Source organism: Propithecus coquereli, unplaced genomic scaffold, assembly GCF_000956105.1.
Source record: "Propithecus coquereli isolate 6110/MARCELLA unplaced genomic scaffold, Pcoq_1.0 Scaffold887, whole genome shotgun sequence".
Classification (NCBI taxonomy): Eukaryota; Metazoa; Chordata; class Mammalia; order Primates; family Indriidae; genus Propithecus; species Propithecus coquereli.
In genome coordinates, this window is record NW_012155140.1 from 351869 (window position 1) to 374179 (window position 22311).

Consider the following 22311-nt stretch of genomic DNA (forward strand, 5'->3'; position numbering starts at 1 on the left):
CTGAGTAGATGTAATGATTATTTTTTATTTCATTCATATAAGCTCCTTTCATCTGTTTTCATTGGATTTGTTATAGTGTTTTTCTAATTTCTTAATATATTCACTGTATTAATTCATATTCTTCTTATTGTCAAATATAAGCATTTAAGACTATCAATTTTCTTCCAAATATACTAAGCAGAATATCATAACTTTTTATATGTACTTTTTTCATTATTTTTCCATTCTTATTATTCTTAACTGGTTGTTACGATTTCTTGTTTGGCCCACAGATATTTAGAAATGTAATTTTTTAAAAAACCGAACTTCATGTCATAGGAAATTTGGGGCGCACTGAGCCGTGGGGGGGTCCTCGTGCTCTGGCGGCAGCCCCAGCGAGGTCATGCCCCCCCCCCATCCCGCTCCCCCAGTCTTTTCCAATAAGTCATTTCATCACTTCCCCGCTACCTATTCCAGTGCTTGTCCCTTTCAAAGACAGGGACATGAGAACAATACTATTTTCGTATTTAGACGGGATTAACCATCTTTAACATTGTCAGATCTTCACCCGATGTCTGTCTGTCCCCGATGGTGTTTAAAATAAATTATTTTGGTTTGTAGTTTGACTCGCGGTCCAAGCAGCGTTCACGTGTGGTGACTGGTACCTGTTGCACAGTCCACGGTCAGTCTGTAGCTTTCTCCTCCCTGCTGTTTATTCCAACCATTGCAATTTATCTGTCAGGATACCGGTTGTTTGACCTACACGATTTCCTTTCCTACGTTCTAAATTTTGCTGGATTTCATCCTTTTCATGTCATTCGAGAGGTTCATTTGTTGCCTGGTGTTTCCTGCAAATTGGTAGCTAGATCTGCAGGTTTGATCAAATTAAAACTTGATTATTTCTGGCGAGACTTTGCAGACGTGGTCGTGCACTCGGGCGGGGCGGCGACCGCCGGCACCTCTGTGTGTGTCCGTGCACATGTGTGTTATGGACAGACGTGTTCTTTTCTTCTCCTCAAAATTCCTTTGGATCGGCCCTGCTGCCACCTCGACTCTGATTTGGAAGTTGCGCGCTCTTTGTCCAGCAGGTAGCGGCGACACGTCGCCGTATGAACTTAGCAGGTCTGAAGTTCCTGTCTGTGCGCCGACCTCCCCACCCGCGTGTGTGCTGGGGACGCTCACACCTGCCCCGTCGCCCCTCGCCGTGGTCCAGAATTTAGCTGTTCTCTGGTTTGACTCCGCTGGGTCGGGGTGGTGTCGTGACGCCTCCTGTGTCCCGCCGGCGATCCTCGCTCAGTTTCTCTCTGTGACCACCAGCTCTCAGCCCACCTCGCCTCGCTCTTTCGCTGCCGCTTCTTGGCACCGTTTTAAATTTTCTTAGTTTTTTTGTCTGCGTGTAGCTGTCCCTGTGTGTATTCGGCACCTATTCTTGCAAGACGGCTTCCCTGGGTGTGTGATTCTAGGTTCAGCTGTCTTCCCTCGGCGCGCAGAGATGTCCCGCTGCTTCCTGGCTCCTGGGACGGCATTGCCGTTGTCAGGTGGCCGTGCGTGTATTTCAGGGTCTTCTGAACTCTGCCTTCGGCGGTCTCCAGCTTCACTTTGAAGTTGTCTTGATTTCGTTTTGTTTTTGCATGCTTGGTTGTGCCTCCTGTGTTCGCAGATGCATGTCTTCTACCAGTTCCGGAAAATTCTCAGTCATCTGTCTTCAAATATCGCCTCTCCAGAGTTCTGGCAGTTAGAGGCTCACAGGTCAGAGGACAGACTCTGGAACCCGACTCCCTGGACTGGAACCCAGGCTCTGCCACTGTGGGGGGAAGCGTGGAGGCAGGCGGGAGGGCGCTGACTGCACCGGGGCAGAGCCGAAGGGTGGGAAGGCGGAGGGTCTGCAGCTGTCAGCTGGGGGGCTCAGAGGTGGGCGTGGGAGGGAGCGGAGGAGCAGAGACACCTGCCTCTTACCAGGCACCGAGGTAGTCGTATGGCCCAGGCGGCAGAGGGATGGCTGCGTTGGGGGAAGTGGGGACCCTCGGAGGCTTTGGACCCTGGGAGTGCGGGACAGGGGTGTCGGAGGTGAGGGCTCAGCACCTGCCCGCGTGAGGACTGCAGAGACAGACTCGAGGTGCAGCCCGTCCAGGAGGGTTGAACGCAGAGTTGAAAGCTAAACAGTTCCCAGTTCCCGGTGTCTGAAAGACAAGAAGCCACAGGCTACTTCATCTCAGGCCTGGGACCCCTGGTCCAGCCCGAAGCCCCTCCTGAGCACACAGCAAAGGTGCGGTGGGTCGTGGACCCTTCTCTTCCCTGAAAGCAGGAGTCCTCGGATCAGCGTGGGGTTGGCGGTGCTGACAGCAGATTGTAGGGGCTGGTTTCCCTGGGGCCTGTTGCAGCCTGCCTGCTGCTCTGGGTCCTCTGCCCAAGGCCTTCCCTCTGTGTTCCAGAACCTTCTGCAATGCAGACACCTTCCCTAGGGAGCCTGGTGCATCTCAGGCTGCCTTTTCTAATGAAGCCAGGCTGTGTGACCCCTGGCTGACCCGTGCGGGCCGTGGCTGAGGCGCAGGGTCCTGCCGCAGAGCGGAGGGGTGGCTTACGCTTGCGCCAGCCGTCCCCTGCAGTCCCTGAGCGCAGCGCCAGGGACGCCCCGATGCAGGCTGGGCGGCAGAGTGCTCGGCGTGGAGGACAGGAGCTCACAGGGTCACAGAAGACACCACGCTCGATGTTTAGAAGTGAGGGCTCCTGTTTTATACGGGAACGTTAAAATTACCTGAGCTCTGCTTCGTGTTTCTAATTCTCATCCCGTCATTCTCCTGAACTACAAAGAGCTTTTATTTCCCGCTCACGAGAGAGATCAGTGGATCACCTGACCTGAACTCCTCCCCAGCGCCGTAGGATCAGCGAGGAGGAACAGCACGCCAGTGTCTGCGTCCCCCTGCGCATCGGAAAATAAAGCAGCTCTTTTCCTGGTGCCTCGTGAAGCTAGAGCGTTTCCGAGCCCTCCTGGGCTCCCCTGAGGTGGATGGCTGCGTTTGGGATCCCGGTCTGCTAGGACGCGCAGCCCCTCACCTGTGCTGCTCCAGGGACAGGAACGTTTGCAGATCCGGGAGATCCGGGCCAGGGCCGGCCGAGCTCGCAGGCTGCAGCGGGGCCCCTCCCTGCTGCTTCCCGCTGAGGGCCTGTGGGTGGGGTGGGCGCCCTGCGGGCCTGGGTCGGGAGGTACGTTGCTCCGTCCGGGACGTGGAGATGACTCGAGACGGGGTCCTGATGCCAAAGAGCCAGTTCGTCTGTGCGGCCCTGTGGGGTCCTCCAGGACCCTGGCCCTGGCCAGGTCGTAGCTAGTGGAGACCCCGGCTGGGCTGCCATCTTTCCTGGTCCTCCCCAGGTCTGAGCTGCTGTCCCAAGCGGTCCCCACGCCCAGTCCTTAGCCATTCAGCCCCGTGCGTCTGTAGAGCCCAAGTCTGTCTCGGCTGAAGGGGTTTAGCTGGTGGAGCGCTGACCCACAGGGAGAGGTGATGGCGGAGGGGCAGGCCCTGCTGGTCCTTCAGTTTCTTTCTTACGTCCTGAAGTTATAATCTCTCGCTGCGTGTTTCCAGTCAGACTTCTTGGCTTCTGGTCAGGGTACAAGATGGAATTTTCCAAAATCTGAGCATGGCCAACGATGTCTTTATTTTTTATGTATTGATTTTTTTGAGACGGGATCTTGCTCTGTTGCCCAGGCTGGTCTCAAACTCCTGGCCTCAGCGATGTTTTTGTCCTTGACTCCTGTGCAAGTCCAAAGTTGGTTTTGCTAGAATAACGTGGCTATCACAGAGGCAGAGGGAGAGTCCCTCCCAGGGCCATCTGCACCTGCCTGCTCCGCGGTAGGCCGCCGTGTGCTGGGTCCGTGGGGCTGGAGACCTTCACTGCACTTGCTGGGCCCCGCTCTCCGTGCTCCCTGCACCCTGCCGGGACCCTGGCCCCGCCTTCTCTCTGGGTAACCGCTGCCTCTGCCCTGTGACGTGGGAGCCCCCGAGAGCTGTGTGAGTGGAGGGCGCTGCCCCAGCTCAGCTCCGCTCCGTGTGCAGGAGGGGACGGGCTCACGGTCTGGACTGCGCTGGGCCCTGCGCCTAGGGCTGGGCGTGGCGGCTGCTCCGCACTCCAGGGGGCGGGGCCGGCCCCTTCCTTGCTCTTGTCAGTGCTCTGTGCCTTCCGTGTGCTCAGCCAGCTGGAAATGGCAGACATGAAACCTGCGGCCTTCCTGGATGCACTCCTGGGCACCTGCCACCCGCCTTACCTTGCCTTCTCGCTGTATTCATCACCCGGGTGTGGAAAACCCAGAAGCGTCCGGAATGCACGAGGCCAGAGGGGTACCGCTCTGCTGAGGGACTGTGCTCCCACCTCTCCCGGACACCGGTTGTCCTTGGTGCACACAGGTCTCTGCCTGCCCGTGCTGTGTGAGGACACAGCGCCTGTGGGTGGAGGTGACTGTCATTAGGCTTTCCTCGGAAACACTGTCCTGTTTTCTGGGGTTAGAGACTGCAGGACCCGCTGCCTGCCGTAAATAGCCCCATCCCAAGCCGGTGTCCCCCCTGACGGGTTTGCAGGGATGGAGGTGGGGCAGGGTGTGTGAACGGCCAGGCCTTCCTGTCAGTGTCCCCTGCTCCAGCAGGTGACTCGGAGCAGCCCAGGGGAGATGCTGACCCACTTCGAGGTCACCCTCCGCAGCAACAGGTGCTTTGGCTTCATGCTAGGAGTTCATGCCTCATCATGCACGTGGTTTACTTAGACTTTTTCTGCCAGGAAGAAAACATTTTGGAAATGTTTGGCAAGGTTCAAGTCGGGTGGAGGTGAGAACCCATGTGGGCAGAAAGAGAGGGGCGTAAAGCGCACACCTGTGTCGGTTCTGGCTCCCTGATTTTAGCAGCAAAAATGATGTTTCAGGGGTTTTCCGTGTCCTCCCCTGCTCAGCCGGCTGGGCTTGGCAGCGCTCTTCTGTTGTCACCTGTGTTCTGGTGCCCCGTGGGAGGGGACACCGGGGCCTGGCCGTGCCTCTGGGGATGGCGTCTGAGCCACCAGCAGCCAGGCAGATCCTAGGGTGCTACGCTGGCCCCCAGGAGCTTTTCAGGGAGAAGAAAGTTTATTCGTGGAGCACCTTGGACTGCAGGGCTCTCCGGCGAGCGGTAATTACCGGGGAGGCCCGGCCTTGGCCGTGAGCGAAACCAAAGCCGAGCCGCAGGGTCGGGCAGGCCCGCGGGGGCTGGGACTCGCTCGCTGGTGCTTACCCAGAGCGGCCCCGAGTGATAGTCCCGAGGATGAGGATGTCATGGTTTGGAAGGACATCAGCTCCAGAGCGGGGTTCTCCAGCTTGAGGGGAGCCCGGACCTGCGCAGCACTGCTGGGCCCACAGAGGCACAGCTCGCTGCAGCAGGGCAGGACCCGGGCTCCCGCATCGTTCCTGAGTCCCAGTGTTGCCCACAGCACCCAGCCTGAGAACCGCTGCCCCGGGGTGACCTGTGATCCCCACCCCCTCCTGCCCCAGGGTTTCCTGCAAGACCAGCCTCCTCCCACTGCCCACTGCGGGTGGGATGCCAGGCTTCTGGGTCTGCTTCACTAGCTGTGTGGCCCTGGGCAAGTTATTTAAACTGTGTGCCCTTCAGTTTGTGCCCTTGTCCATGTGGATAAAGTTGGCATCTGTCCATGCCCTGTGGAGTCATTAGCGCATTGATTGGGTTAATACAGACCTCACAGGGCTTAGGCCTGGTCAGCCACAGGCCCGGTGCTGATGCCGTGGCGAAGAGGAGGCCACAGGAGATGCCTCCAGCTGGGGGCACATGCTCTCCTCTGCGGTCCTTCTCGTGGGTTCTGGAAGGCAGACGCACCGGGGAACCCAGGACCCGCAGTATGCCGCGCTGTGTGGACATCGAGAATTGCACGGAAAAGACAGCTCAGAGGGTTACGTTAGCACTGTCTGCCTATGAGGCACCTCCCTGCCCGGCCAGATTTAAAACCTTCCCATATGTACATCTATAAATATCACTGTATGTTACATTTATATTTATGTCTTTAGCGTTTATTTCAATTGAAAATGAAACAATACAGCCTCTTATTGCACCGTGATATTTCTTTTAATTTTTATTTTTCAAGCATAATTTAAATTATAGTGAATTGTTAACATAAGCATGTTTCTTTGGCGTTGCATGTGTGCATCTCAGTGAGGAAGAGAGGAAGGATGTATAAACACTCATCTCCGTGTGAAGCCAGGGTGGGCGCTCGTGTTACATACGTTCCCTACAGAACTTTTCAGATCTTTAAATTAAAAAGTGCTCTATCTTCTCCACCTCATAGCTCCTTTACACACACACACACACACACACACACACACACACACACACACACGCACGCGCACACATGCGCACACACGATGTTGAATCGAATAATTGCAATTCGGTTAAGAACACCTTAGGGGAAGCTGATATTGCGTGTAAATCACTATTTTGGACGGAACTTGACTGTTACTGTTCAGTCCCTTTGAGTGATAGTTTTAATAAGTCGCACCCTCCGAAGTTCCGGGCGCGATGGAGATTGAACACAGGCGTGTGATTCCTTCCGCTCGCTCCGGAAATTCACAAAACTCCACTGAAGACATAGGCGCCGTGAGTCCCACCTGGGAATGGTGCTCGCCGAGCACCCGGATTCCGCTCTCTAAATACCGTTGCCCACCAGAGGCACCCACACAGGGGTCAAGAAATGTGGGAGAAGAACCCGCAACATGCTGTCGAGCAGAGCAGGGCGGCTCCCAGAGACCACGAGCAGGTTCCAGAGGGACTCGGAGGCCGACACGAGGGCGCCCGCTGGTCCAGGACGCGGCTGAGCGTTTGCAGGAACGGGGACAGCCGTGGGCTCTGCGCGTTGCATCGTGAGAGAAACAAAACCCTCCTCGTTGCCCACAGTTGGTGGATGCCAGGGGAGCAAAAATTGGCAAATAAAGGGAATCGAGCATTTCCCCTGCCTTTCTCATAAACGAGATAGTTGGTTTCGGATCCTTTCTCGTTGCAGAAACAGTGCAGCTAACAGGGACAGGGGAAGACAGGGCTGGGAGAGCTCTATTTATACCGGTAGGAAGAGCTGGGTGGTGATCAGTGTCGGCTGCTAACGACAAAACAGGCACACCAGACGCAGGGGCTCGCCTGGGTCTTGCCGGGAAGTCGAGGCGGAGTCTGACCAGCCTCCAGACCAGACGCCCAGTTTGCAGAGAAACAGGACAGGGAGCCTTGGTCACCTGTGCCCCGAGGTACAGTCAGCAAGGAACAGACGGCAGCGAGCTCCAGGGAACAGACGGCCCAGCATCTTCAGCTGATCAATTGGGGGGTGGGGCGGGAGCTTTAGGTTAAAAAGACTGTAAGAGATTGTCGGCTAATCGCAACGTGTGGACATTATCTGGATCTTGATGTGAACAAAATATGAAATGAGAACACTTTCTGGCTATTTGATAATACTGTATGGAATTGTTAATTTATTTGGATCTATTGATATTTGGTTATATTGTTAAAAGAATTCTTCTAGAGATACTTACAAAGTATGTATGGCTGCAGCGCTGGGGCGGCTGGGTCTGCTCCTGTCTGATCGGGAAGGGAAGTGCCTGGCACACAGAGGACATGGGGTCAGCCTGACTGTACTTCTTTCTGCTTTTGTGTATTTTTGAGGTTTTCCATAAAAGATAAAAATGTATATTCCAGCGAAAGTCATAAGCTCACGACGGGGAGAGCAAGAGGGGCCACATTTGCAACATTTGGAAGCTGGAAAGCAGATGAGTGAGTCGCAGTCAACTTGGCAGAGCAGAAAGCAAAGCTGAGAACCCGCTGCATGGGCCCCGTGACACCCTCTACGAGCCGTGCCATGTCCTGGAGAGACCAGTGAAGGCGAGTGGCCGGACAGGAGGGCAGAGAAGCAGAGGCACTCAGGCCCAGCCGCCTGCCCGGCCCACCTGTGGTTCCAGAGACTGGAATGCCCAGGGCCTCTGCCTGGGGACGCGAACAGGCTAAGGACATGGGTGTGTAGCGCTAGCGAGCCGAGTGCGGGCCCCTCGCTTGGTACTCGGAAGGCCTTTGCTGTCAGGCCCGAGGGGGAAAGGCCACTCTGGGGAATGGGCCAGCGTCGGGTACTGAGCCCGGGTTCCTGACTGTGCCAGCTCCGGTCTCCTCCAGCGAAGCTCAGCATTTCCCAGCACTGCCAGGGCTGACCAGGCCCCTGGGGGTGGCAGCAACCAGGACTGGAGGGACCCTGCAGAGGAAAGAACCCTTTTAGCACGTTGCTATTTTTGTCCTCTGAGCTTAGAGAGGATATTTCACTCAGGAAATATAAACAGGGTGGCATACAAAAGAGTATCAGGGCCTCTGTCCTCTCCATGTGGCTATTTGATTTGTCAGTTAAATGGCAGAAACTGTAAAAACCTCCATGGAAAGGTTGGAACACGCATGCAAGGAAGTCTCCTGTGAGGATGAGCATAAGACGAAGTCAGACCAGGAGAGGGTGGAAGGGAAGAATGCTGTTCCCGGAGTCTGCAGGTCTGCGCTGCAGTCGTGGTCCCAGCAGGAGAAGACAGAAGACAGGAATCATCAGTGCCACCATCCAGGGAAACGTCCAGGACGGGAGGACGTGAGCTGCCCCGCTGAAGGAAAGACCTTCACCAAACCTGGAGCTCTGCAACTTCGGAACTCTGGGGGCCAGGAGGAGGATCTCACGGACCCCCAGAGAGGAAAGTAAGTCACACAGAGGAGCCAGAACCAGAACCTCTCCACATTCCGTTGCCATTGTCGGGAGCAAGAAGACGGTGGGGCAGTGTCTTGCCATGCAGCCGAAGTGTCCGCACATCAAGGGAAATAAATAAATCTTCAGCTACGCAGAATTTCCCTCTGGTGGAAAGGAGTTTCCACGACACAGCTGGAGCCTGAGTCCCTGCAGAGTGAGAGAACAGACCAGGAAAAGGAGGCCGGGTGTGGCGGCTCGCGCCTGTCACCCCAGCCTTCTGGGAGGCCGAGGTGGAGGGTCGCCTGAGCGTAGGAGTTCGAGACCAGCCTGAGCAGGAGTGAGACCCCGTCTCTACTAAAAGTAGAAAAAATTAACTGGGCGCGATGGCACATGCCTGTAGTCCCAGCTACTCGGGAGGCCGAGGCAGGAGGATTGCTTGAGCACAGGAGTTGGAGGCTGCATTGAGCTATGATGACGCCACTGCCCTCTAGCAGGGCAACAGAGCAAGACCCTGTCTCAAAAAGAAAAAAAAAAAAAAACCCAGGAAAGGCGATGACAAGACAGAAGGAGCTAAAGCGTGCCCCGGAGGGGAGGCAGGCCCTGAAAGATGCCCTGTGCAGAGACAGGCCGGCCACCCGCCCAGAGCGCAGAGTTCAGCGTGGGGGCAGGTGTGTCTGGGGCTGGCCTCACCAGGCTGCCTGCTGCCATCGTCCTGACCTGAGGACGCAAGGCCCAGGCCCTGCTGTGCACCAACCTGTCGTGACCACGTGGCCCTGCCCTCCCCTCCTTGCCTACTGCCTCGCTCACCTGAGGACGCTGCTTTCTCCAGAGGGATCTACCGCACTGCTCACCCCTGACCGCTGCGGCGGCCCCCATGGAGGCAGGAGCTTGCACCCGCCTCTGGTCCGCAGGCCTGCCCACCCCGTGCCGAGGAGGGGGTGGCCCTTGGTGTCCTGGGGCTCACTCACGGCCTCGCCCCAGAAGGACTTGCTGCCCGAGAAGCTGAAAGCAGACTTGGACCTGAGACTGTCCCGTCCCAGAACGTCTGTCACCCCCCGTCCCCCTGCGTTGGTGCCAGCGCCTTCGGTCTCAGAAAACTGCAGAGCTCCTTCTCGGGGCTGCGTGTGTGCAGATGTCATAGCCATAAGGACAGACAAGAGGAGGCTTCGCAAAGTCAGGATGCTGGTGACCAGCGGTGGGAGGCGCGTGCGCAGAGAGTGGTATTTGCTATGGATATTTGTTTCATCACCGTCCTTTCACTTAATGCGTGTTCTTCGGCGTGGGCGACATGCTCCACAGTAGGAGGTGGAACACGGTTTAGGAAGGTGCGCGCTCCACCCGTGCTTCCTCCCTCCCACTCTCCCTCCCGCTGCCCACACCGGCAGGCCGTCGCTCCAAGCGGAAGTCGTGGTTACGTAGCTGAAATATCTGTTATTTTTCCCTCTGTTTGAATGAGCCATTCTTTACTTGGAGAGACCCTAAACTTTGGCCGTGTTTTCTAAAGAATAGTCTCCTTTCTGTTCCATGTCTCTGTGATGGCGTGAAATGGTGTCATGGAGAGAGGGCCTGATTCATGCCATGGAGAGTCAGTGTCCTTTGCGACCGTGTATTTAGCGAGAGAGATTTTTCTCTCTGCGACTGAGCGCCCGTTCACCCACAGACCAGCCGCTTCTCATCGCAGCCCTGAATGAGGTCTTTGTGCCCGTACTGACGTCATGAGTCTGATTGTGTTAGTCTGTTTCTCAAGGCACAACCTATAAAAGCAATTTTCTGCACTACCATAGAATATTCATGAGAATACAGGCTTTTTTGTTTGGATACTGCATTCTCTAAGTAGAGAAGATTTTATTGTTTTCTTCAGGGTGCTTTGGGTCAAAAGCACTAGCAACTTCTGTTGGAAACTCGTGGCATTTCGAAGGGTTTTTGATACAGAAATAGTACAAGTCACTTGTGACGCAGCCGCCAGCGCCCGATGCTGAATGAACAGGGGACGTGGCTCTGCTCTGCAGCTGGCCTGCGGCAGGGCCTGGGGGCAGCTGGAGCTGCTGCCCCCACCCCGCTCCCTGTCGTCCTTGGGAGTGAGAAGCCGCGGTTCTCAGGAGCCAAGCGGGGGCTCCTTGCCGTGTGGAAGCTCGGATTCGCGATTTTGTGCCTGACCATTCGTGCCAGCGCTGAATTCCGAGGCCAGCGGGGGAAGCGGCAGGCCGTGGCGCGTGGGGTGCAGGTGATGTGGTGCTCGTGTTTCTCTGCCCTGCTTGTAGCTTTCTTTGGCCAAGAGTGGAGTTTCATGTGGTGCCTCAGGATGGTCAGTCAAGGCGGCTCTTACCTCCTTTCTAATAGGGAGGAAGCTGGAGGAAGTGCTTCCGGGACGCGGTGGCGGCTTGTGCTCCCAAGGACAGGCGTGTGCTCCCAGAATAGGCATGTGCTCCCAGAATAGGCATGTGCTCCCAGGACAGGTGTGTGCTCCCAGGACGGGCGTGTGCTCCCAGAATAGGCGTGTGCTCCCAGGACTGGCGTGTGCTCCCAGAATAGGCATGTGCTCCCAGAATAGGCATGTGCTCCCAGGACAGGTGTGTGCTCCCAGGACGGGCGTGTGCTCCCAGAATAGGCATGTGCTCCCAGGACAGGCGTGTGCTCCCAGAATAGGCATGTGCTCCCAGGACGGGCGTGTGCTCCCAGAATAGGCGTGTGCTCCCAGGACGGGCGTGTGCTCCCAGAATAGGCATGTGCTCCCAGGACAGGCGTGTGCTCCCAGAATAGGCGTGTGCTCCCAGGACGGGCGTGTGCTCCCAGGACGGGCGTGTGCTCCCAGAATAGGCGTGTGCTCCGAGGATGGGCATGTGCTCCCAGGACGGGCGTGTGCTCCCAGGACGGGCGTGTGCTCCCAGAATAGGCGTGTGCTCCCAGGACGGGCATGTGCTCCCAGCCAGAATAGGCGTGTGCTCCCAGGACGGGCGTGTGCTCCCAGAATAGGCGTGTGCTCCCAGAATAGGCGTGTGCTCCCAGAATAGGCATGTGCTCCCAGGACGGGCGTGTGCTCCCAGGACAGGCGTGTGCTCCCAGAATAGGCGTGTGCTCCCAGGACAGGCGTGTGCTCCCAGAACAGGCATGTGCTCCCAGGACGGGCGTGTGCTCCCAGAATAGGCATGTGCTCCGAGGATGGGCATGTGCTCCCAGGACAGGCGTGTGCTCCCAGAATGGGCATGTGCTCCCAGGACGGGCATGTGCTCCCAGAATAGGCATGTGCTCCCAGCCTCAGGAGGCCGCGCCCGGTTGGGTTGCAGGACACAGGTAGTCCAGGTTCCCCTGGGCGGGCGGCTCCTTTGCAGCCTCCTCTCGGCTCAGCGGGCCCTTCAGCCAGACTCTGCTGTGGTGTCTGGCGGAAGGAGGGACGGGAGCTGCCAGGAGCCGTTCTCATCTCTGGTCAGCTCTGCCAGGGGCCGCGGGTCACGGCGTGTGCTGAACTGGAGGAGACCCGCGCTCCTGAGCGGGGGCCGGGACATGCTGGGCGTGGGGAGTGCTGGCCGGGCTAAGGCCGCCATGTGGGGTAAGGCGTGGTGGGGTTAGGAGAAAGCCGTGGCCCTCCGAGCTGATGGCCGTGCACGGGAGGTCGAGATGCGCTTGTGAGGGCAGAAGTGCCATCCCGGCCTGCAGGAGGCTGCGCCAGCAGCAATGTGACGTTCACGTCCCGCGTGGGCTCCGTCACTTGTGACCACGCTGTTTGTCTTTCGGTCCGGTTTACAAATTCCTTTTAAGATGAAGTTAAAATTGATTTGGGGAACCCATAGAAATCTCCAAGAAAACAGCTTAAAGAACAGCTTAAAAAATTAACAGCTTGTGAATTAAAGCATTAGTAGCTTGACTAGATTAGATGAAAAGGAGAATTGTAAAATTTTTTTGAAAAGCAATAAATCCTCTCCCCCACCCCCACCCCCGCCCTACCTCTGCCATGCGGCTGCTCCCAGCGAGAGCCCCCAACCTTCCGAGCGCTGCTCCTTCCCCACTCTCACCCGGAGTCCGTCCCCCGCGTGCTCCGCTGCGCGTGTCAGGCGGCATCCCCACCAAGAGCCTTTTGGCGATTTTATATTCCCTAAAACCCCCAGGTGGCAGAGCACCGGGTCAGCACTGAGCACCTGGGCTGGGGTCTGCCGGGTGCCCGCACTGTGGCGGGAATCTCGGCAGGTCCGACTCAGTCTCTGCCTCTGAAGACGCAGGTTCGGTGGCCTTTGCACCAGGACCACGCTAGCATCGTTTCTGTTGGTGCTTTGGACTGAACATCAGTTTGTGTTCCTCAGAAGATGCCCTGTGATTCCAGATTCAGAACAATCCGGGGGAAGTTTGAATAAAGAACGTCACCCTCAGCTGGCTGTGGTGATGCGCAGAGCCCGCCCACCTTCCTGCCGTGTCCCCGAGGAGGTGCCGTCCCAGCAGCCCAGTCCTGGCTGGCCACCTGCAGCTACCGCTGCTTCCCTCGCGACCGGGCTGCCGTCTGTGTGGCCGCGTCTACCCTGCTCCCGCTGCCACCCCGCCCCCAAGCCCGCAGGGATGTTGCCGTGGAGCTGGCCTCCGAGTGCCCCTCAGCCCCGGTCCCCATGACCTTCCAGGTGCGCAGGTGGCCCCTTCCGGCTCAGTGGGATGCAGCCCTGTGGACCCTTCCCCAGGGCCTGCCTGCATCAGCCCCGCTGGCCCGTGGGCTGCGCTGGGGGTGTCCCAGCCAGGCCTGCTGCCTCGGTAAATGGACGCACCGGTAGAAGCGTTAGGCCCGTCATAGTCTGGAAGTTGTCAGAAAGGATGCCTTAGAAGGTACATTTTGTTCAGTTTTTAAAGAGATTAACCACTGGACATTTCCGATGGTGCCTCCTGCCCTCTCTGCGAAGAACTGGAAACGGGAGGTGATGGGCCCAGGTGAGCAGTGGCGGCTGTCTCGCGCCCAGCACCTCCGGCACAGCTTGTTTCTGCGTGGGCTCTCAGGTCACATGGCACATCCTGCCAGCAGGGGTCTCCCCTGGATGAATTGGTACCTGGGAAGTACAACAGCTCACGGTGTAAGGCAGGACACCTACGTCGTTAACCGGGCTTTGCTCAGGCGGACAAGAGAGCCTGCGACAGAGACGTCACAGGCCAGTCTTAGCCGTGAACGCAGACACCAGCGTTCTCCGTAAATCAGTGAGCATACGTGTGTGTTAACTTAGAAACACAAAGTTAAGTTTTTCCTTAGAAAGCAAAAAGGCAGGCTCACCGCGGGTGTCTGATAAGTAACTAAGCACATGGGCAGGTTAAAGGGGAATAGCTTTCCGATCCTGTCAACGGGTGCAGAAGCGGGAATGGTAACCCTGGCCGGCACTCAGGCACCGTTTCTCTTTAAGAAGGTGTTTCGCACGGTCACACTCGGAAAGCAGGACTGTAACCCCACAGCCCTGAGAAGGCGGCACAGGGCTCGAGGCTCCTGCCCCCGTCTGAGTTAGCGGGTGCAGCCGTCCTCCCTGCCTGTGTGTTACTCCTTAGCAGTCGCAGCAATGTGGGCAAACGTCAGTGTTTTATAAAACCAGCGTTTGCCTACACAATTTTTCCATTTTGCTGTGGGTGTTTTACCATAAAAATAATCAAAAAGGAAAGAGGAAATGGATAAGACCCAGCCTTCCCCTACATGTGGGGGGGCGGGATGGACCACCCGCAGTTTACGTCTATAGAGTCTTCTCACATGATATCAAATGAAAAGCTTTTGATATGTCAAGCCCGACACCCAATTAAAAAAACATAATTTAAAAAGCTGGGGTTGCGCTTCACCGATCTGGGAGAAGAAGCGGAAGAGAAGCTGTCGACTGGTATCCGGTGCTCGACTATTGAGTATTTCCCAGTCGTGTCTCGGGTGGTTTTATCTTTCACGGTCCAGGAAAGTGTCCTGAGCTGCTCACTGTGGCCCAGCCCAGGCAGGCCTCAGGTTCAGCCACGCCAGGCTCTGGCCTCTGTCCGCCCAGCCCGAGAGGGTGACTCCGTGGGACCAGGGGTTGGCTGCGGGCACTGATGGCGGGGAAGACGGTAATTTCAGCAGCGGAACCCCAGGGTGCCCTCCATCCTGCGCACCATCTGGACTGTGCCATGCCCTGCAGGCAAGGTGACCACCTTTTAGTCAAGGACACCAAGGCTGAGAGAGTTCAGGTGACCGACCCCAGTGCCCAGTGGCTGAGCAGTAGCCCGGGGAACAGAACCCAGAGCTTCCGCCAGAGCCGGTGGCCTCCAGGCAGCATTGCCCACCGCTGCCTTGTCAGAAGAAGGCCAAGTCCCGGGACCAGGGCCTCCCCCTGCCGTGGGGAATGCTTTGTGCCGAGAGGCAGTTGCCACTTACGGGCCATGGGCCTATCCGGGATTGGTGGGCTCTGAGACTGTGGGGTGCAGTTTTTCCTAGGAACTGGGTTATGGCTGGGACCTGGTCTTAGGCCATCCAGCTTCTGGGAAGGAAAGGTCCCTGGGAGGGGTCACATCTTGGGGCACTCAGGTGGGCCACTCAGGGAGGCACCAGGACAAAGTCAAGCACATACAGTGCTAGGCCTGGGAGTGAGGACCTGGGCTTCTCAGTGGCCCTCATTTGTTGGTCCAGGCTCTCCGCTGAGCCTGAGTCCCTGCTGGAGGGGAAGCCCACCTCCTTCCCCAGGCCCCGCCTCCTTCCCCGGGCCCCACCCCCTTCCCTGGCCCCGCCCCTTCCTGGACCCCACCCATGAACGATAGGTGGTGAAGAAATGAAGTGGGGCCTGCAGAGCTTGGGGAGGAGGCTGCCGGGGGACCTCCCAGAGGGAGCCTGTGGGAGGCCAGCAGCTCCTGGGCTCACCTGGACACCTCGTGATGGTGTCAGCAGAGCCTCCTGTTTGACAGGTGCCACTGGAGCGGCACTGGGCGGTGCTCGGAGCGACTGTGGCTCGGAGTGAGTGCCTGCGCACACACGCGCTCCTCACAGCGTAAACCTATCGTAAAAAGAGCGCACACATCAGATTGGTCGTGGTATTTGTAATCTAAAACTTACCTTTCTTTCTGCATTACTTTTCTCGCTTTAATTCGGTATTGACTTGTGGGGATTAAGATTGATCTAGCTCTGTTTCTAATCAAAATCACTTGTAGAATGTTTTCGGTAGTCCACGAGTACAACGTAGAAACTCATTTCTGTGTGGAGTGCAGACGAGCACGCCCCGATGCACGCACTTGTGCTGAGAGCAGAGCACGTCTCATTGGCTGTGGCCACGTAAGCACGTTTGCCAGGGGGCACTCTCCTCGCCATGGAAACTGGCTCCCGGTCCCAGCCCCTGTCTGGACCCCTCTGGGGCACACACTGTTCTTGCGGTTCACACACGCAGCTCTCCGTGGCCTCGGTGAAGGAGAGAGGGGAGCAGGCGGGCTGGCTGGCCTCGCAGAGACTGGCGCTTAGCGCTTTTCCTTGGCAAGCTGGAGCTGCCTTCTTTATTTTTCCCTTTATTGACATTGAGTAATGACGTCAGAAGGCCTTTGGGCCTGTCGCAGGTCCTTTGAGAGGGCAAGCCTCCCCTTCGGGAGGGTGGGCAGGAGGGAAGAGGGTTTGTGGAGTGTGTCCTGGTCTGACCTTCCATTGGTTTTTGTGATTTTTCCCGCTTCAGGAACGGAGCCCTCCGGAGCCTCTGAGTCTTGAGTTTTGAGCCTGTTGGGTGAGGGGGGGACATGTCCAGACGTCAAACGTCCTCCAGCCCACGGGCTCGCGGGTCGGTGCGGGCGGCAGTGACCGGCTCTCCTGTGCTTGCTCTCCCTGCAGTGGATGTGGCCACGGCGCTGCCCCTGCAAGTGGCCCCCTCGGCAGTGCCCATGGACCTGCGCCTGGACCACCCGTTCTCGCTGCCCGTGGCGGAGCCCGCCCTCCGGGAGCAGCAGCTGCAGCAGGAGCTCCTGGCGCTCAAGCAGAAGCAGCAGATCCAGAGGCAGCTCCTCATCGCCGAGTTCCAGCGGCAACACGAACAGCTCTCGCGGCAGCACGAAGCCCAGCTGCACGAGCACATCAAGGTGAGACTGGGCGTCGCGGGCACAGAGGGCCTCGGGCACCGCCGCGGCCTTGGCAGCACCCTCCCGCTGCTCCTGAGGGTCGTTCCCGGTCCCCAGATGTGACACTGGGGTTCATGCACAAGGGAATCCTCACTGTGATGCTGACGCCAAATGATGGGCACCTGCGCACTCAGCAGCAGGGCACAGCTGGAGCGAGTGGTGGAGGGTGCGGCATGGGCCGCACTGGTGCGGCGTGGGGTAGGGAGCTACATCGTGAACTCGTGGAGTAGAAGCACATTTATAGCAGGTTTTGTCACCTAATTTCATTTAAAGAAATGTCCATAAATAGAAAAATCACCAGTGGGAAGAGGAGCCAGAGCGTTAATGATCGTCTCTGGGTGGTGTGTTTATAAATCGTTTCTATTTTCTTCTTGAGGCTTTTCTATCTTTTCTCAGTTTTTCCCATTAACCTTTTATAATTGAAAAAAGACATTTTGTTTTAATTTAAATTGAATAGGTAAAAACTAATGAAGACCTTTTTTTGGCGCTTACTCTCCACAGATATTTAATCTGATACCGGATTTTAAGATGAAGTAAACTGGCCATCAGTGACACGGAGCTCAGTTGTGTTGTGTAGTTGGCAGGCCAGTTACGGTGTGTGATCATGTGTTCTCACTGCAGTTAGAACCGTATAGAGCGACACTGTCCAATAGAGTACACAGGGGTGTATTAAAATTACACAGGTAATTTTTAAAGTTTTAGGAGCCACATCAAACACAGCATAAACCGCCATGAAAATCAGGTTGCATAAGTTACCTATTGCTGTGTAACAAAATTGTCCCAGCGTCAGGACCGGGGAGCAGCCTGGCTCTCGGCTCCGGCTCGGGTCTCTCGCCGGGTTGCAGGCGAGATGGCTGTCGGGACGGGGGGGTCGTCTGAAGGGGTGACTGGCCCAGGCGGGGATCTACTTCCAAGCTCACTCTCTGGGTCGTCACAGGGCTGCTCGCAGCTCAGCAGCCGGCGCCCAGAGTAAGTGGCCAAGAGACCAAGGCCAAGACGGAAGCCACGGAGTCCTTTGCACCCAGCCTTGGACTTGGGACCCCCGTATCATGCTGCCCTGTTCTGTCTGTCACAGAGACCGAGCCTGGTATGTCCTGGGAGGGACCTAGACAGGGTTGAAAACCTGGAAACGGGGATTTCTGGGGGCCTTGGGCGCCTGGCTGACGAAAGGTAAAAGTGATTTTATTATGTTTCATGTAACTGCATATTTCCAAAACATCACTTCAACATGTACACAGCATGAAAAGTTCCTCATGAGCTATTTCGCATTCCGTGGTTCACCTGAGTCTCAGCAGACCACAGGGATTAGACGCGGAGGACACGTGTTGGTCCAGACGGGCTGTGTTTTGAGTCCTATGGGGTTTCGGGCTGCTACATTGGACAGCGCAGACCAGAGGGTTAAAAGGCCGCGACATTGCGTTGCCTGATGCTTCAAAGACGCTCTGTGGCCAGAGTTCATGCAGCCCACGTGTGGAAGCTGATCAGCCACAGCCGTGGCTTCCCAGGGCAGGAGCCACACCCAGGTGTCACGGTGCCCACCTGGCGCTATGCAGAATGGCCGGTGCAGCCTTCTCTGCTTCTGCCCGGCCAGCAATCCCGCTGCCCTCCCTGTGTGCAAAAGACGCCTCGTCCGATGTCATGACTTAGTGATCACGTGGAGAAGCGGCGCTGGAGTGGCATCGGTGCTGCTGTGGGAGCGGTGGCTGGTTGCAGGGGAGGCTGCCGGGGCTTGCTCACTGCCCAGCTGGCCGCGTCACAGAGCCTGCTGGGCCCTCGGGGACAGGCCCAGCGTTAGCTCCACGGGGTCCCCATCGCGGGTGCTAAGCCATTGTGTGAGTTCGTGTGCTTCAAAGTTTAGCCAAGAGCTTTGTCCTCAGCTTCCTCCGGCCTCCTGAGACTGGGCGCCTGGGGAGCCGCTGGGGGCTCCAGGTCTGGAATTTGGCTGGTTGCTGTTTTTTGTTGCTGGGGGTTAGGGGGTTGCTGCTTCTTGCCTTACTCACTCGCCTTCTGACGTCCAGGTTGCCGAGGAGGGAGAGGACACTTTCCTGAGCTGTGTGAAGTCCGGGCTCTACTGGCTTTGCCTTCAGAATTCTCGGCAACCTGGGGGTCGTGTGCAGCAAAGACGCCACGTGTCCCCATAGAGATTGGCCCACCAGCAGCCACGGTGACCCTGTCCTTTTTAACACGGGCACTTGGGCTTGGGCTGAGCCTGCTGAGGGCTCCCCAAGTGCCACGGCCCTTGCTCTCCTGACACTCCTCCTGGCTGGTGGGACGAGAGGAGGGACACGGTGGGGTGGTCCCTGGGGTGTGGGCCTGCCAGGGGTGGGGGCCCCTGCTGTGGATGGGCCAGGCCCTGACCGTGCGTGGCCGCCTCTAGGGCTGGTGTCAGGCCTGGGAGGGAGCGTCTCAGCCTGGCCACAGGAAATGGTGCCCGCCTAGCGAGGCGCGGGTCAGGGAGTGCCCCAGGGGATGCTGCAGGCCTGGTGGCCCCGTCTCCACGGCAGCCTCTGGCCTGTTCCTTGGCGGCCCTCGCCGAGCCCGCTGAGCACAGCCCTTTTCCCCGTCCTCTGAAGCGGCCTTCGCACCTGGCCACCAGCGGCCCGGGCACTGCTCCACGTCTCTGGCACCCGTCGGTCACCAGTCCTGGCGGGCCTGGGGCTGTGAGGGCCCGTCACTCCCTGCAGACCCGCCAGGGAGCCTGGCAGAGGACATTTTTCTGTATTTCACCGCCCGTTTGAACACTCCTGTCCTCGGCTGCTGCTGCTGCAACCGGGGGTGTTCCGATGGGTGACCGGACTAACCTAAACCTGCAGGGGGACACCGGACAGGGCGCAGTTGAAGAAGACCGTAACTGTTCGTGCTCTCTTCGTGTTGGTTGAATTTATAGCTTTTACAGGAAAGAAATAGATGAGAAACTGAGAAATAAACCCTGCATAGGTGGGGGGGGTCGCCAGGGGTAGGAAACACGGAAAGACACTTGAGTCGGTTCCCAGTGGCCCCTGCTGTGTCCCACCCCTCGTCCCCCCTCCCTGGTGCCTCGGGGAGTTGCTTCCCTGCGAGGACCTGGGACGGAGCCCTTGCCTCACCTCCTGCAGGCCCGGCCGGCCACGCCTCTCACGCTGGGTCCCCGGAGAGCTCCCCCATCCCCCCCGGCCCAGGGCTGGACCCTCCGAGAGGGGACTGGAGCCCCCAGATCCGTGGCTGTGGAGCCGTCTCTGGGCCAGGGCCTCCAGCACAGAAAGACGCTGGAGGTTACATTTGTCTTCACATTTTAATCATTTTATTTTTCCATTACAGTGGAGATCATAAAAGCCATTTGAACTCTGCAATTGTGTCGTTATGTTAGTCAGCTTTTGTTTAGATGATTTAAACTCTCTTCATAGCTGTCATATTGTTAGTGACATTTTGGCAGTGGTATTTGTCAGACAGATTTCTTGAACACAAAATCTAATTAGTGTCATTAAGTCATCAGTGAATTTGAATAGAGTTTTATAATTGAAAGGGAGTAGTCTTTAAATTGTAACTAAAGTGTTTAATTTTGAGTAAATAAGATCCCTTATAAGGGTTTCCTGCTCAGCACATCTGTAATTTCCGTTTCCTGGCTGTTCACGGCCCATTTCGACGCCACATTCCCTTCCTCCTCCGTCCCCTCCTCCCAGGACTGGGTCCCAGGTGAGTGCGGGAGCTTCTCTCGCAGTTTCTGCCTGACGTCTGCCGGAAGGGCGTGGGGGGTGGACACAGACGACACAGTGCACAGAGAGGGTCTGAGGACCAGCCTCCTTGCTGTGGCCAGAGCACCCCTGGGCTGGTGAGCCCCAGAGCGGGGGCTGGTGTGGGAGGCCACAGGGCAGGACGGGGCCCACCACCCACCGTAGGCCACGCCCTCTGGGCAGGCACGTGTCACTGTCAGTGCTCTTGGCCCACGACCTGCCTGTCTTGGCTCTGATCAGCAGCGCTCTCTGGCCCCCCTTCTCCCTTCTCCTCGTTGATGGAATTGTCACCGTAGCGGTTGTTTTCTGCCGGTTTATAGTAGTTACTTGTGGGTATCTGATGTGACAATAGCTTCGTCACAGAGGCTGAAGCATGTGGATCTTCAGCCAGAGAATCCACTTACGGGACGTCTGTTTTAAGCAGATCCTGTGCCACCAGCCAGAGGACCCTCGTGGGTTCTTGGGGCCCCGGGCGAGAGCCTGGACTGCTGGGCAGGCGCTGTTGAGGCTGCAGCCCGTGGCCCTGGGGCCAGCTGGGGGAGCCGAGGCCTCCCAGAGCCCTGTGCACACTGCGGGGCGACAGCGTGTGTGAGCGGGGGTCTCCTTCCCCCCGGGCAGCCCACATCTGTCCAGCGGGACGCTCTGGGCAGATGTCCCCAGGGGTTCCTGCATCCAAGCCACGTTGTCACCGTCCTTAGGGCCGGTTTGCCCCACTTGCCCAACTGTTTCTCAGAACAAATCCCTTCATACGAAAGATGCTGAACGCGAGTTACACGTTTTGAAGCATCTGGCAAGTCGCCCTCCTGGAAGGCCTGTGTCCCCGCAGTGGCATGTTCATAGTGCTGCGTCTCCTCCCTGGCCCGCAGGAGGTTTCCAGTGGAGTGGATGAGAAAGAAAAACCACTGACACGTGGTTTTCATTCACACATCCTTCTCTACCAGCGAGGCTGAACTTCTCTCCCAGTGCGTGTCTGTCACTGGGACTCGTGCTGCCTCCGTGGGCAGCAGAGAGTTTTAAGAGCTACTTAGTCGGTAGCGTGGCTACGCTCCTTGCAGGGCCAGGGCTGAGATGGGAACGTTCATGGCGCTGGGGCCGGGGCCGTGGTGTTTGCTCTCTTTATCACCCTCCCAGGTTGCCCAGACCCGGCTTTCAGGACCCCCCAGGGCTCCCCCTAATCGCCGCTGCCCAGCCCCACAGGACCTTGTGGCCCGTCCTGTCCCCAGCCCTGCGTGCCCCTTAACTGTGCCGCGGCGAGGAACTGTGCTTCGACCCTGCACTGTGGGGCACGGCCTCGCACGACCCTGCTGCCCTGAGGGTGCCGATGGCCACACTGGCCGCCGCGACGGCGCCTTCTCACTTGCTGCAAGGCGTTCGTGTCACGTGTCAGAGCGTCACACTGTGTGACGTGGCCTGCCCACCCGTGGTCCTGCCTTCTAGACTCCAGGCTGCAGTGGTTTGTAGACAGGAAGGAGCTCTGTGTGTCCAGAGGTGACAGCTGCGGACGCTCTGCAGGAACCTCGTCTGGTTGTGGAAGGGGACTTCGGGCTGACCTTGTCCCGGCCACTCCGCACCAGCTCTCGCCCTCAGGTGCCTCTCCTGGGCTCACGTGGCCCCACCGCATCCCGGCTGGGGTGACAGCCTGGAGGAGAGAGCCCGGAGCCACGCGAGAAGCGTCTCCAGCTGGGGTGGGGCCATGGAGGGGACAGGCTGGGTTCCCTCCAGCAGGAGAAGTGCTGGTCTTGCTGATGCTGGGAGCTCTGAGCTGAACCTGGGAGGAGACCGGGGTTGGGGCAGCGGCAGAGGGGCCACTCACCCCAGGAAGTGCCGGCCAGCCGTGCTTGCGCTGGGC

The 22311-nt window shown here is 57.6% G+C and overlaps 1 protein-coding gene across 1 annotated transcript in view; it reads left to right on the top strand.

The window, feature by feature from the left end:
* The window catches only part of LOC105826392 (histone deacetylase 4-like), a gene marked incomplete at its 3' end in the record, with an annotated part of 136632 nt that extends 119919 nt beyond the window's left edge, over nt 1-16713 (top strand). The window contains exon 3 of the mRNA XM_012664370.1: nt 16469-16713. Coding sequence (XP_012519824.1) covers nt 16469-16713 — 245 coding nt within the window. The remainder of the gene's footprint in view (nt 1-16468) is intronic.
* Nucleotides 16714-22311: the final 5598 nt, after the last annotated feature.